Consider the following 12421-nt stretch of genomic DNA (forward strand, 5'->3'; position numbering starts at 1 on the left):
TTTAATATGTGCCATTTTGATTTTGAATAGTGAATCATAGAATATCAGGGTTGGAAGGGACCTCAGGAGGTCATCGAGTCCAACCCCCTGCTCAAAGCAGGACCAATCCCCAATTAAATCATCCCAGCCAGGGCTTTGTCAAGCCTGACCTTAAAAACTTCTAAGGAAGGAGATTCCACCACCTCCCTAGGTAACGCATTCCAGTGTTACTTTATTCATACAGCATTAAGATTCAGAAATTAACCAGGAAGTCAAACTGAAAAGTGAAGTTCCTATAAGCAATGTTAACTCTGCTACATAGCACAAATGTAATATTTATTATCAGATTGCCCTCCTGATTCTTCTGGGTTCTGTTCATGAAGGAAAGATAGCTAGCTATAGCAACCGTATGGAATACTGCTTTCACATACATACAACAGACACTTAAAATAGTCATCTGTGACCAACATTAAGGTGCTATCTCAGCCATGACATGTCCTAGTCAAACACCACACTAAAGGGAAAAGGAAAAAAAGCCCAACTAAGAGGAGATATAATGAAAGGGAGTAACCCAAGTGGGCTGGAGCCACGAGTCCTGCAGCAGAGCAGGCATCAAAATCTAGTTTTTTAAATAAAACAAAAAACAATCCAACTAGCTATATAACAACTGAACTATATACAAAAACAGCCCAAAGAGATGAACAAAGAAGACAATGAGGACAGCTGTGATCTGAGCCTGCTACTCCATGAGTGCTCAAAGGAGAGCCATGATACTGCTGGACACTCCATATGGAGTGTGTCATTGTGAGTAACCATCTAGATATTTTTAGTTTATATAAACAAACCAACTCCACCTCCCAAAAAACCCCAACCCTCTCTCTTACTAAAGGTCCGACCCTGAAGCCATGACGGAGCTAACACTCCCTTTGGAATTAATGAGAGTTTTGCCTACTAAAGGACTGCAGAATTGGGACACAAGTTTGTGTGGCAACTGAGTATAATACAGCAAATTTAATCATCATCTCTGCTTCAGACTTGCTCCATTACTGTTTTCCATGTGTGTAACTATCTGGTATTTTGCAATTTAACAGCGACTACCAGACTTTGATTGTATCTTTTAATTTTTTGTTAAAAATGTCATAAAGACACAATGAATACAAGTACTGCAGTTACATCAATACAAAAAAAGCAATACAAATTAAGCAGCTGAATACAAAAATACATTGAAATACATGAACACCAAAATGTAAGCTATCACACTAATTCAGAATTGTGTATGCATGAAAAATTAAATAAAACTTTTTTGTATTAGACAACTTAGGTATTCTCCACTTTAACAGTAATGTTCTTCTAGTTATGTACTTCACAATTTCTTCTATATACAGTATAGAATAAAATACTTTAAAAAGATATGACATTTTAACTCCTCAATATGTGATAGGTATCTTTTACACTAAGAATATTGACTGCATGAATAAAAACAATGCCTTACATCAACTGCTCTGAAAAGGAGGATCAACATTTTCCTTTTACTTCATTTATGTATATTTCAGTTAGTAGGTTTGGCTTGATAAGTAAGACAATCCTTGTCTTAAATAGTCTCTCTCACAGTAATGTACATCATATTGCTTGAATCTATACAATCATACAAAAGTGGCAATCATTATATCTAAATGTTGATTATGAAAGAGACAGCTTACACATATACAGGTCTTCCAAGTTGAATTCTTAATGACTTATTTACAATGAAAGTGCTTTTATCAGATCTAACATGATAGAGGGTCTTTTCTACATGTCAATTATTAGTCTCCCTGAAATTGGAAAAGTATTATATAGAAAATACCACAGCTTTGCAAACACTATAGCATACTGTGAAACTGCATGTGGTTCTGAGATTAGCAGCTGAAAAGTGTTGATAATTATAATTTAAAAATAAATAAAGCAAATAGGTAAACCAGTTACAAAACAGCAGAAAACTGCAATATTCACAACCGTAAAAAGACTTAATAAATCAATTGCTAACAAAATGGTGAAGCAGTTGGATCAAAAGTCTTGAAAACATCTTTTAGTGACTTATCATCAGATTCCCCACTTGGATCGTTATCTTGCATTTGATTTACCTGTCCAGGCTGTCTAACTTGCCTTGGATCACTGTACTGTGGTCTGATCAATCCTGATAAAGCTTGGATAGGAAGATTATGCACTGCTGGTGCAGTACTGGAGTGCTTAGCCTGAGATTTACTGATGCTATTTGCTTTTTCTGAATTGGCCTCTGCTGATCCTTCTGTACTTTTATCCATATTTGGGACAGACTTCTGTGGCAACATGTCTTCTGACAGAGTAGATTCATTTTTGCTAGTATTTTTCAAAATACTTTTTTTCTGGTTCTCTCCATTCTCTCCTGAATTAACTGGAGCTGGGTCTAATGAAGATGAGCTCTGGTCTCTTGGATCATACAAACTTATACCACTAAGTATCGAGCTTGGAGTTCCCAATCTAACACCTGTTGATGATAGTTTGGGTGCATAAGGAGGCAGAACGTCTGGGTCAGATTTACAAATGACAGCTTCTGAGGGCTGGGATGAACCAATACCAGATCTGGCTAGACGAGGGTCAAATTTTGGAGGATGAGAATCCTTTGTGATTCCATGGTGAGTTTCTGTACTAGACAGTCTGTGGAGTCTGGGATCAACATTTTTTTGTAAGCGAGGATCTCCTAATTTGCTTGAACTACTGGCATGCAAATCTGCAGATTGATCCAAAGAACCACTTCTGCTTGTTATATTATTTTTTGCTTTTGCTGCCAGTCTTGGGTCAGCTGGCATTGCATTTGGATGGGGATCACTTTTTAAATTACGTAATTTATTAAGCCTCTGGTCAGCTATAAGTGGAGGAAGAGGTAAATTAATTGAAGACACCGGGTCAGGTTTAGGCAAGGGTATTGGAAGTAGATCTTCAGGAGCCCATACAATATGTTTAGCAAAGTTTGGTTTGGTCAGGATAATATCCATTTTAATGTGGCTAAACTGTCGAAGCTGAGATCTTGGATCCCTTAATGTTACACCAGGTAAAGGTTCCAAAGGTATTAGAAAAGCTCTCTCTCTTAATTCTCGTTCTGCATCCTCTTCATCATCATCCATTCCTTTTTGCTTGACCTTAACTCCAGTGGGTGCATGATGTAAATCTAACTTTGTTCCACCAACAGAAGAACTTGCAAGCCCACTTTCATTAACCTTTAACATTCTGGGATCCCGTGCAAGCCTTGGGTCAAAAGATGATGACTCTGCAGGTTTCCTAGTATTTGATCTAGGAGTGGATCTCAGTCTCGGATCAACAGCCTGGTTTCCTGTACATTTCTCTTTAGCAAGTCTTGGGTCAGTAGGAACAACGACCATATGTTGTTCTGTGGAATGTTGTTGCCGATTCCTAATATTCTCAGTTTGTTTCTTTAAGGTTTTTAATATTGATTTAACACTGCTTCCCTCTTCTTCTTCACTACTGGAGTACCAGTTTACATTATCATCTGAAAGAAAACAAAGATTAGTCAAACAAATGATCATTGGAAATTCAACAGACTTTGATCTAAGTATAATTTCTTAATAACTGGCTTTCGTCCGATGTTAAGACTTAGCAAAATAAGGTAATAGCAACTATAAATTAGGATCACAGAAATCAGTTAATGGGAGTAAAAAAAACTAGTTATAACAACTTAAGAATAAACACTCAACTGCTGCTTTCTCTTCTCTTGTATACCTCTTCCAATATTTTTGTGTAAGAAAATAACTATTCCTGTCAACAATTCTGTTTAATTTAAATTTCATAAAAAGATGTATTTTTAAACACATGAATCCTGATGTAAGTGGCTTTATTGTTGGTTGAGGGGGAAAGACATGGCTTGCTGCTGTCTTAAATGGACAAGGTGGAAATGCTGAACTGCTACTCTATTTCCCTTTCATATTTGAAATCCAAGATGTAAGGGATTCAGGGAGAAATCAGGTTCCAGAAAGGGAAATAAGGGAAGGTATTTAAACAATATTAGATTACTGAGGATAAATTATCAACCACTACTGCAGTTAGTGGGAAGCCCTGTAATTGTAGTATCATCTCCCAGTCCATCAACATCACCTCAGTCACGTCTAGCTTAAGTTTCAACCAACTCACTTTCAATCCATGCCCCAGTCTCACCCAGACACTGACTATGATCACTGACTGTTTTGGACCAGTCAGATGTTCCATGTGTAAGCACCTTAAGAGAGGAGGAGCAGTTTCCTACTACTACCACCACCTTCTGAGTATGCTCTACAAGCAACCCATCTGCCACTGCTGTGATTTGAAGGTGAGTCAGCAACACCTCATGATCAACAGCACTGAAGACAGCTGATAGATTTAATAATGCCAGCATGCACACTATCTTCATCCATTGCCAGGAAGAGACTCTACCAATGCAGTCTATGTCCCAGACCCAGGATCATACCCAGATTCTCATGGAGGTCTGAGATCACTAGATACTACAAGAGTTGTCTTGCCACAGCCTTTTTGATAATCTTGAACAGAACTGGAAGACAGGACACAGGGTGATAGCTGGCCAGATTGTCAGCATCTGCCAATGATTTCCTGGGCAGTGGCTGTACTGATCCTTCTTTAACAGAAACAGGTAATCTGCCCTCCCTTCAAGGAAGCAACAGTCAGAATTTAGGGCCAGAAGGGACGACCAGATCATTTAGTCTGATCTGCTGTAGGTCACAGGCCACCAATACCACTCAGTATCCACACACTAAACCCAACAACCAAAACTGGATCAAAATATTACAGCCCAGAGGACACTAGACTGCAGAGAGAGAACAGGAATGCCTGAGGTAGGGAAATGATTAAGTGAGCAATACCCAGATAATTTCTGTCAACTGACTAGCACCAATACTCTGAAGCAGAAAATGAAAAAACCCCAAGATCGCTGTCCATCTGATCTGGGGAGAAATATCTTCCTAACACCACATATGGCGATCAGTTAGGCCCTGAGCAAGTGAGCAAGAACCAACCAGCCAAGCATCTGAATGCTCGGTGTCACCTCAGAGCACTGGCCCGCACCGTTCAGTGTCCCATCTCCAACCGCAGCCATCTCTGATGCTTCCAAGGAAGGAGACCAACCCTCCCCCACCCTGAATATACTGGGAGGGGGTGGGTTGCTAAGCTCTGCTCCTCAACATGACAAGCAACCACTTCATACAACTGCACTCATACATTTGTGCAGCTCTCTCTCAAATTTGATTAAACTGTTTTCTCATGCAACTCCTTTTGGGAGGCTATTCCATAACCTCACCGCTTTGATGGCTAGAAACCTCCTTCTAATTTCCAGCTCCAATTTGTTCACAGCCACTTTATACCAATTTTTTCTTGTGCTAGCACTGTCATTTAGCTTAAATAGCCCTTCTCCCTCCCTGATGTATGCCCCCTAATGTATTTATAGACAGCAATCATATCCCTTCTCAGATTTCTTTTTGCTAGGCTAAATAAGCCAAGCCCTTTCAGGGAATGTCTCCACTGCAGATGAAAACTCGTGGCTGGCCCATGCCAGATGACTCAAGCTCACGGGGCTCAGGTTGTGGGACAGTTTCATTGCAGTGTAGACTTCCGAGTTCAGGCTGCAGCCCAAGCTCTGGGACCCGGTGAGGTGGGAGGGTCCCAGAGCATGGGCTGCTGCCTGAGCCTGGAAGTCTACATTGCAATGAAACAGCCTTGCAGCTAGAGCCCTGCCAGCTGCGGGTTTTTAACTGCAGTGCAGACATACCCTCAGTCTCCTCTCATAAGATTGGCCATCCATGCCCCAGCAGGTAGCTGAAATTCTTATTATTAGACCCTACGTTCATGACCTTGAACTTTGTACTATTGAATTTCATCCCATTTCTGTCACTCCAGTTGTCAAGGTCGTCCAGACCTTCCTGTATAATACTCTGATCCTCCTTCTGTATTGAGGATGCCTCCCAACTTTGTATCAGCAGCACACTTCATTAGCACAGTTGTACTTCTGTCCCACGGTTATTAATAAAAATAATGAATAAGACTGGTACCAAGACTAATACAGTAGAACCTCAGAGTTATGAACACCAGTTGTGAACTGACTGGTCAACCACATACCTAACTGGAAACCATAAGTATGCCATCAGGCAGCAACAGAGAAAACAACAACGAAAATGTGTTAAACGTAAATTACTAAAAGGGAAAGTTTAAAAAGAGATTTGACAAGGTAAGGAAACTGTTTCTGTGCTTGTTTCATTTACATTAAGAGGATTAAAAGCAGCATTTTTCTTCTGCACAGTAAAGTTTCAAAGCTGTATTATGTCAACATTCAGTTATAAACTTTTGCAACAAATAACCATAATTTGTTCAGAGTTATGAACATTTCAGAGTTACGAACAACCTCCATTCCCGAGGTGTTCCTAAATCTGAGGTTCTACTGTATTAAAGAGCCCACAGAAAAACTACAAAACAGGTTAGGAAAAGAAGCAAGGAATAAGTTATTCAGTTGAAATTAAAGGAGGAACTTATATAGGCATAGTGTAATTAATGGAAATAGTCACAAAATAAAAATGGGATTATTATCCTGACACAATATAAAAGAATTTTTTCTTAGAATGTAAGAGTCAACATTACCTTCTTCCTTGCTCATTGCCCTCTGAGACTGACTGCTGATTGGTTCTCCATCTTCTTGCTGTTTTTGACTAAGTCTTACAAAAAGGGCTTTCTGCATTGCTGGAAGAAAATCCGGTACATTAATAGCAGGTTTATGGCCTGTTTTACTGACGCGATCTGACTCATTTCCACTCTTATGTGAATCTTGAACAATGAGGTGAGCCTGGTGATCAGTAAATTCTCCATGCCATGTTCCATCTGCATATATAATATTAAAAAAGAATCAGCTAATTTACTGCTAACAAATAGCTAGAGAAGACTTTACAAGGCAATATTAATTGAAATAAATTTGAAAATATTTATAAATCCCACTGTATAAAGGTTAATCTTTCAACTAATTCATATTGAAACAGGCTGAAACGTGACATACAAACTGCAAAGTCAACTCTGATTTTTTCCCCAATTGAAAAAAACTGTTTAATTTGCAAAAAAATAATAATCCTAAATTGTAACAAAAATCTGACAATTCTCAAGCTTTCAGATGATTTTTCACCAATTTGCACACATAGTGTGCTAAAATAAACGATAAAATGATACTCTCCCCTTGGCTAGAACACCAGTAAGAAAGGATTTTATCAAATCTATTGTGAATAGAACTGTTTTTTTAAGGGATTATCTGTATCTACACACAGGGAGAAAAGTTACATTAAATTTTTTTTTAAAATTGCAAAGATTAGCACTCAAAGAGTTAGGAAACATCAGAATTAAGCAAAAAGAAAAGGAGTACTTGTGGCACCTTAGAGACTAACCAATTTATTTGAGCATGAGCTTTCGTGAGCTACAGCTCACTTTGAAGTGAGCTGTAGCTCACGAAAGCTCATGCTCAAATAAATTGGTTAGTCTCTAAGGTGCCACAAGTACTCCTTTTCTTTTTGCGAATACAGACTAACACGGCTGTTACTCTGAAACCTATCAGAATTAAGGTTAGCACTGCAACTTTAATTATGTCTCTGTGAGTATAACTGCATGATAGAAAAAAAATTGTAACACTAAATTCTGCAAATTTTGAGAGGTGGACAGAGCTTCTCTACTGCCTTGATAAATCAGGAAGATTGAGGGTGAGAAGCCAGATTTTACTAGACGATACCTGAAAGGTTCACAAAACAGCCATATTGGACCCACAAGGTGCCGAGGCAGTCACTCAGATACAGTAAACAGAAAAAGCAGATCTTAACGGAGGCTGTGTTCGCATTGAGACTATGAGTAAAACTGAAAGAGTGGTATTTAGGCTCCTTGTGTCGAGTCAATTGAAAATGAGGCTCCTGAATCTTTTTAAAGTTTTACATTCAGACAGCCAGACCCTGAATATCTTCCAAATAGGAGGGTTTTTATGCAAGATGACTTGTTGGTCTGAAGGAGAACAAGGACAACCACCAGCTGTTCAGGATAAACAAGCTCTCAAAGATTCATCTAGTTTCAGGCTAAAAGTTAGACTGTACCTTGATCTTAGCAAAGAAAGTGAGGTTACTTATCTGTAACAGGAGGTTCCTCGAGACGTGTGATCCCTATCTGTATTCTACTTGTATTCTACATTCACACCATGCACCCGAGATCAGAGATGTCTAGCAAGTAGCATCCACTGGCCTGCACGTGCACAGTTGTTCTCCTCATGTTCTGAGCCAAGAGAGTAAGGGGCAGTGTGGACTGACACCTCTCTAGTTCCTCCTTTTTATTGTGCATCTAGTCATGATTTGGAGCAGAGGGGACAGAGGGCAAGTAGTGGAATACAGATAGGGACAATACATCCTGGAGAACCTGTTACAGGTAAGTAACCTCCATTTCTTCTTCAAGTGCTGGTCCCTATCTGTATTCTACATGTGGGCGATTGGTTAGTGATTGATCAAATATTATTTTATCAACTACCATTGGTTAATAACATAGTAAAAGCCTCCTGATTGGTTAATAATTAAACCAGTGTTTTAATATCATGTGCTGCAAAGAGCCGCAGGAGACACACTGAAGAGCCACCTCCTGAGTTCATTGAACTAGACATCTGATTTACAATCTGCATGCAATACTTCTAAAATCTGTTATAAATTTTTCCTGTATGAATAAAGTTATATGGGGAGAGACAAGATGCAAGGTAATATATTTTATTGGACCAACTTCTGTTGGTGAGACAAGCTTTCCAGCTGACCAGAGGAAAAGCTCTATGTAGCTCGAAACCGTGTCTCTCTGACCAACAGAAGTTGGTCCAATAAAAGGTATCACCTCGCCCTCCTTGTCCCTCTTATATCATAGGGACCATCATAGCTACAACTACACTACATATGGTGAGTATAGAACAAAGAGCTAAAGGAGTCAGAGGGAAGAAAACTGACTGGCTTGTTTAGCCTGATGCATTAGAATTCTTGTAAATGCTAAATTTACAAGTACTAGTCCTAGTGTCTTTACTTCAGTCAGCTCTACAGAATGGCTCTCTGCTAGATTTCTTCTCTTTTTTTGAAAGTTCTAGAATAGCTTTTTTCTTTTTTAAAAGAAGGTTGTTTCATAATATTCTTTAAAGATATATCTCAAAACAGGCTAATTATTCTAATATTTCTCTCAATTCTTCTAGAGGTGCAGTAATACTTCAGAAAACAGAAACATGTCTCACCAAGGAACAAAAACAATTCGGAACACAGACTTACCTCCTGTGTTATTAGTTGGCTGAAAGCTATGTACAGCTTGATGTGAATAGTAATTATCATAGAAATCAGCTGGGTTCTGAATAGATTCATAATTGATGTTCTGCTGTCGTTCACCAGGAATCTGCTGATACAGTGGGCCTGGTGGGCAATGATTCTCTCTGGGCATATTCATCATATGTCCTTGAACTCCTGGAGTGTTGTATGGTGCACCAATGCCTGGTGGTGTTAAAGGTGGACCAGCTTGTGCTTGAATCGGTATGCCAGTTTGACCCTGTGGTCCTAAAAAGCCTGGTGGAACAGGCTGCAAAGGAGGGCTGTGTGGCATTGCTGGACCTTGGGGTCCTGTACATTGGTGATGCCCAGGAGAACCTGGGTGCATTACTGGTCCATTATGTCCTTGTGGTATGCTGGGACCAGGCCCTGGACTTGACCCTGGATTATACATATGCTGAGGATGTGGGTCATTTCCCTGAAACTGTGGTCTTGGTGGTGATGTGCTGTTATAGAAAGTTGGTGGCCTGTAGGTAGAAAATTGACAAGTAAAAAACAAGCACACATACATGCTACACAAAACCAGATCGCAGTACATATAATTTACACATTTTAAAAAGGCAACATTTTAAAAAATACAACTTTCCTCTCCTTGCCATACCTTTCTAGAAGTTTGGAATGACATCTGTTTTCCACAACATTTTACCCTGTCCCTATGGCAAACAAGTCACTGCTTTACTAAGCATGATGTGGAACAGAATAATTGGCTTTACATCAGAGGAAGAACAGGAAGCAGCAAAAATTGGATTGAAAGTAAATCAGAGAAAACCAAGATTATAAATGTAGGAAACTGGACAATACATGCAAATGTGTACGTGGATGGAAAATAAACTGAACAGGTAGAAGAGTTGTGCTCTCTGGGGAACATGACAACACTTGAACGTAGCTGTGATAAAGATATCCACATGAGATAAGGAAAAGCAAACATTACTTTCAGAAGGATGAACAACTGGTCAACAGAGATCTCTACACCAAACAAAGGTCAGATTATATCATGCAATTGTATTGAGCATACTAGTGTACAGAGTGGAGACTTGGCTGATGACAGTGGCTAACAAAAAGAGATTGGAGGAGGCTGATCAGAGATGGCAGAGGAAAACATTACATAATTCATGGAAAGATAAAGTAACAAATGCAAGATTGTGGGAGCTGACAGAGCAGAACATGTTAGAAAATATCAAAGAAAGCAAGCTCATGTGATTGGGACATGTAAACCGTATGGAGGGTGGGAGACATGCTAGACAAACAGTGAATTGGGTACCTGAAGAAGAAAAGAGAAAGCTAGGAAGGCCAAGGAAGGACAGGAAGAAGACAGTAAACGAAGGATATTGACTGCACTAGCACCATCTGAGACAAAGTATCACAACTCGCAAGCAACCGTAATCAGTGAAGGAACTGGACTACCTGATGTGTCAGCTGTACAGGAGAAACTAAGGTCTAAGGTAAACACTGCACTTAATACTGCAAGGTATCTTCTGTTGACTTTAACCTGCACAAGTATCACTGATGTATGGATGTGAACAGCACTAGGAACTGTATTTTCTTAGTCGAGTTGTTCTTTAGACCATCAGGGAATGATTAGAGTTTTTCCATACTGTAATGGTTTCCCTTACCATTTTTTCCCTAAGAAGAGCTCTGTGTAGCTTGGAAGCTTGTCTCTTTCACCAACAAAAGTTGGTTCAATATAAGATATTACCTTACCCACCATGTCTCTCTAATATCCTGGGATGAACATGGATAGAAAAACACTGCAAACAACACTTTTTTTGCCTAAAAGCAGTGGGGGAGTTAGAAAAAAGCTGTTTAGATTCCAAATTTCTTTGGGGATATCTGTTCAAATCTTTTTGGTGCCAAGTAGATCTGAGGTTGGCAGTGGCAAACTAATTCTTATAGTAAATGTCTGTCCACATTACAAACACATCACATTGTGTGCCACAAATCCATCACAAATGGCAATCATGAGGAGCCCAAGAGTGGAGCAGCAGAATAGTTTTTGCAGTCAACAGCAAGGTGTATTGGCAGAACTGCATGTGCAGGTTTGCACAACACCTGCCCAAATTACAGTTTAAAACATCCCACGACCAACAAAGACCTGAACTCAAAGAGCTTTGAAAAAATACAACTCAACAGGACCAGATAAAACTTCGTATCTAACAATTAGGTTTAAGTTTTACGGGAAGTAGCTGGGTAAGAGGAACAGCTCAGGTAAAGGTAGTGACGTCCGGCAGAGCTGGAATAGTAGCAACGAAGACCCCACACACCGTTTCATCGGGAGTTCCTTCATTGACTGAAGTCAAGAAAGAGCTGACTATCAGGGAGACTAGAGGGAGAGGGAGGTTTGTTCACCATGCAAAGGAAGGTGGGTTCATAGTCACTCAGAGGACTGGAAAAACACACCGAAGGGAGTGAATTCCTTGCCTGTTTCTTCTGGGAAGGTCAAGACCCAGGAATAGTAATCCTATGTACAGGGTATTAGATATGCAAAAGATACTATAATTATGATGGCAAATAGTGGAAATTCTCCTCCCGCCCCCTGTTAGATAGCAAACACTGGAAATCCTCAAGGCTATCAATTTCTTCTAAAAATGTAGTGTGGTCCATTTCTCAAGTGTTTATAAAGCCATATTTCATTCTAAAACCTACTTTTTTCCAATCTTGTGTGCTAAATCCACAGTCGGTTTCACAACTATCTCAAACAGAGATGGAATTTTCTTGAATTCACCAGAAGGATCTTGAAAATTTTCTGTATCAGACTCAGAAAATGAAAATTGCTCAGGTGGCGTTGGCAGAAGTCCAACTCCTGGAGGTGGCTTAGGAAGAGGAACTATGCCACGCTTTCTGAGTTCCTCCAGTTCTTTTTCATCTTCATTTTGTGGCTCCTCTTCAGTATTCAAAACCTAAAACAAAGCAACGCAGTGAAAGTTCTTGTACTAAATTTGCACTGAACTTAACATTTCATTGTAGGTCTTCATTTTATAGGTTAAAAGAATTAAACTGCTCTGTAACAGTATGTCTATTATATATTTCCTGCCATTAACATCAAACTCAGAAGAATTCTAAATCCCCCATTAAAA

At 39.4% G+C, this 12421-nt stretch overlaps 1 protein-coding gene across 5 annotated transcripts in view; it reads right to left on the minus strand.

The window, feature by feature from the left end:
* Window positions 1-1082: 1082 nt before the first annotated feature.
* Window positions 1083-12421, minus strand: part of ZC3H6 (zinc finger CCCH-type containing 6) — a 73838-nt gene continuing 62499 nt past the window's right edge. For all 5 annotated transcript variants that reach the window (XM_075127311.1, XM_075127310.1, XM_075127309.1 and 2 more), the window contains 4 exons: window positions 11991-12244; window positions 9297-9814; window positions 6628-6864; window positions 1083-3502 (listed from right to left, as the gene is read on the minus strand). In XM_075127311.1, the coding sequence (XP_074983412.1) occupies window positions 1998-3502; window positions 6628-6864; window positions 9297-9814; window positions 11991-12244 (2514 nt within the window). In that variant the 3' untranslated portion in view covers window positions 1083-1997. The remainder of the gene's footprint in view (window positions 3503-6627; window positions 6865-9296; window positions 9815-11990; window positions 12245-12421) is intronic.

This window comes from Caretta caretta, chromosome 3, assembly GCF_965140235.1.
Source record: "Caretta caretta isolate rCarCar2 chromosome 3, rCarCar1.hap1, whole genome shotgun sequence".
Classification (NCBI taxonomy): domain Eukaryota; kingdom Metazoa; phylum Chordata; order Testudines; family Cheloniidae; genus Caretta; species Caretta caretta.